General features: G+C 55.4%; 1 protein-coding gene across 1 annotated transcript; it reads right to left on the reverse strand.

The window, feature by feature from the left end:
- Positions 1-718: 718 nt before the first annotated feature.
- GAST (gastrin) lies at positions 719-1,261 on the reverse strand. Its single transcript, XM_004282787.1, has 2 exons — positions 1,051-1,261; positions 719-908 (listed from the first exon to the last, which is right to left on the reverse strand). The coding sequence occupies exons 1-2, from the start codon at positions 1,259-1,261 to the stop codon at positions 805-807; spliced, it is 315 nt and encodes a 104-aa protein (XP_004282835.1). The 3' UTR covers positions 719-804.
- Between the last annotated feature and the right edge of the window lie 496 nt (positions 1,262-1,757).

Consider the following 1,757-nt stretch of genomic DNA (forward strand, 5'->3'; position numbering starts at 1 on the left):
GGTGCTATGCTGTGATGAAAGACTATTGGGGGCTGCGTGCGAGGAGCAGAAAGGGCAGGTCTCTCAGGAAGAGGCCTTTCAACCAAGACCCAAGAGGAAAAGAGGAGCCGGCCACGTTTGTGCCCAGGAAATGCATTCCACGCACAGGGAACAGAGAGGACAAAGGTTCGGGGCAGGAAAGAGCATGGTGCGCTTGAGTAGCAGGAAGGAAGAGGAAGGAGGAAGGAATTTGGCACCCATGAGGTGGAAGAGGACAGCAGGGCTAGGTCTTAGGGCTATGGCAAGGAGTCCACGTTGGTTTTTTTGTTTGTTTTTGTTTTGTTTTTCTGGCTGGGCCATGTGGCATGCGTGGATCTTAGTTCCCCAACCAGTGATCCAACCCGTGCTCCCTGCAGTGGAAGCGTGGAGTCTTAACCACTGGACCACCAGGGAAGTCCCCAGGAGCTTAGGTTTTATTCTAAGTGCAACGGAAAGCACTGGGGGGTTCACTCTGGAGTGGCATGATTGATTTCTCTTTTAGAAGGCTCACTCTGGTTGCGATAACACCATCTATTCTCCCATCCACACTATAGAGTCTTGTTCAATGTTAAGCTCTGGGGACGCCCGGGAGACTTAGCCAGTATCCCTGCCCCTAGGGGCATGCTCAACCCTCCTCCCTGTCTCACCTCTGCTGCAGCCACCCCCATTCCCTGCCCCGTGACACTTGACACAATGTGATCCATTGGAAGCTAGTTTATTTCGATTTATGTTTCATGGGGCTGGGCTAGGCTGGGCTGGGAGGTGGCTGGGCTCTCAAGCTTGGCTCTAGGGACCTAGGTCCCCTTCCTCGGCACTGCGGCGGCCGAAGTCCATCCAGCCATATGCTTCTTCTTCTTCTTCCACCCATGGTCCTTGCTTCTTGGACAGGTCTGAGGGTCAGAGGTGGGAGAGGAGGTGAGGATGGGGGAAGGATGCCTAGCCTCTGGAGACTGAGGCCAGGGCCAGCCTGGGGGGACCTTGGCTAAACCAGGCTGGGCGAGGCAAGTAGGGACTGTTGTCAGCAGCTCCTACCTGCTACCAAGTGTGAGGGATCCTGGAGCCCCAGCTGCCTTCGGTGGTGAGAGGCTGGGCCCAACTGGTCCAGCCCATGTGGCTCCTGGCCCCTACTGGCCCCGGGACCCAAGGGTGCATCCTGCAGGTGGGAGCGGGGCTTCCAAGAAGCTTCAGAGAAGGTGGCCAGAGCCAGCACCAAGATCAGCACATACGCACACAGTCGCTGCATCTTGTCTGCAAAGGAGAGACGGGTTGAGCTTAAAGGTGGGGCTGTCCAGGCACCCAGAGGCAGGGCCAGGACCCTCCCTGCTGACGGATCTGCAATTCTGCGTGGGGTTGTGGTCTGTTCCTCCAGATCCTGCCAGATCCTCCCCTAACTCCCAACCTCAAGCCTTGCCCCTTTGCTCCTTACCTACCCTAGTTACAGTGACTGTTTCAGAGGAATTTAAAACCCAGAACAATGGTTTCTAAACTGTTCTGAAGAATTTGAGGCCACGTGAGCGGTTCTGTAATGCTTAAGTCTTGCATCTGAAAGTGAACTTTTAAATAGTAATAGGAATGGGATACACACACTCAGCTGCTTAAGTCTTGGAACTGAAAGTGAACTTTTTTTTTTTTTGCGGTACGCGGGCCTCTCACTGTTGTGGCCCCTCCCGTTGTGGAGCACATGCTCCAGACACGCAGGCCCAGCGGCCATGGCCCACGGGCCCAGCCGCTCCGAGGCA

Source organism: Orcinus orca, chromosome 19, assembly GCF_937001465.1.
Source record: "Orcinus orca chromosome 19, mOrcOrc1.1, whole genome shotgun sequence".
NCBI lineage: Eukaryota > Metazoa > Chordata > Mammalia > Artiodactyla > Delphinidae > Orcinus > Orcinus orca.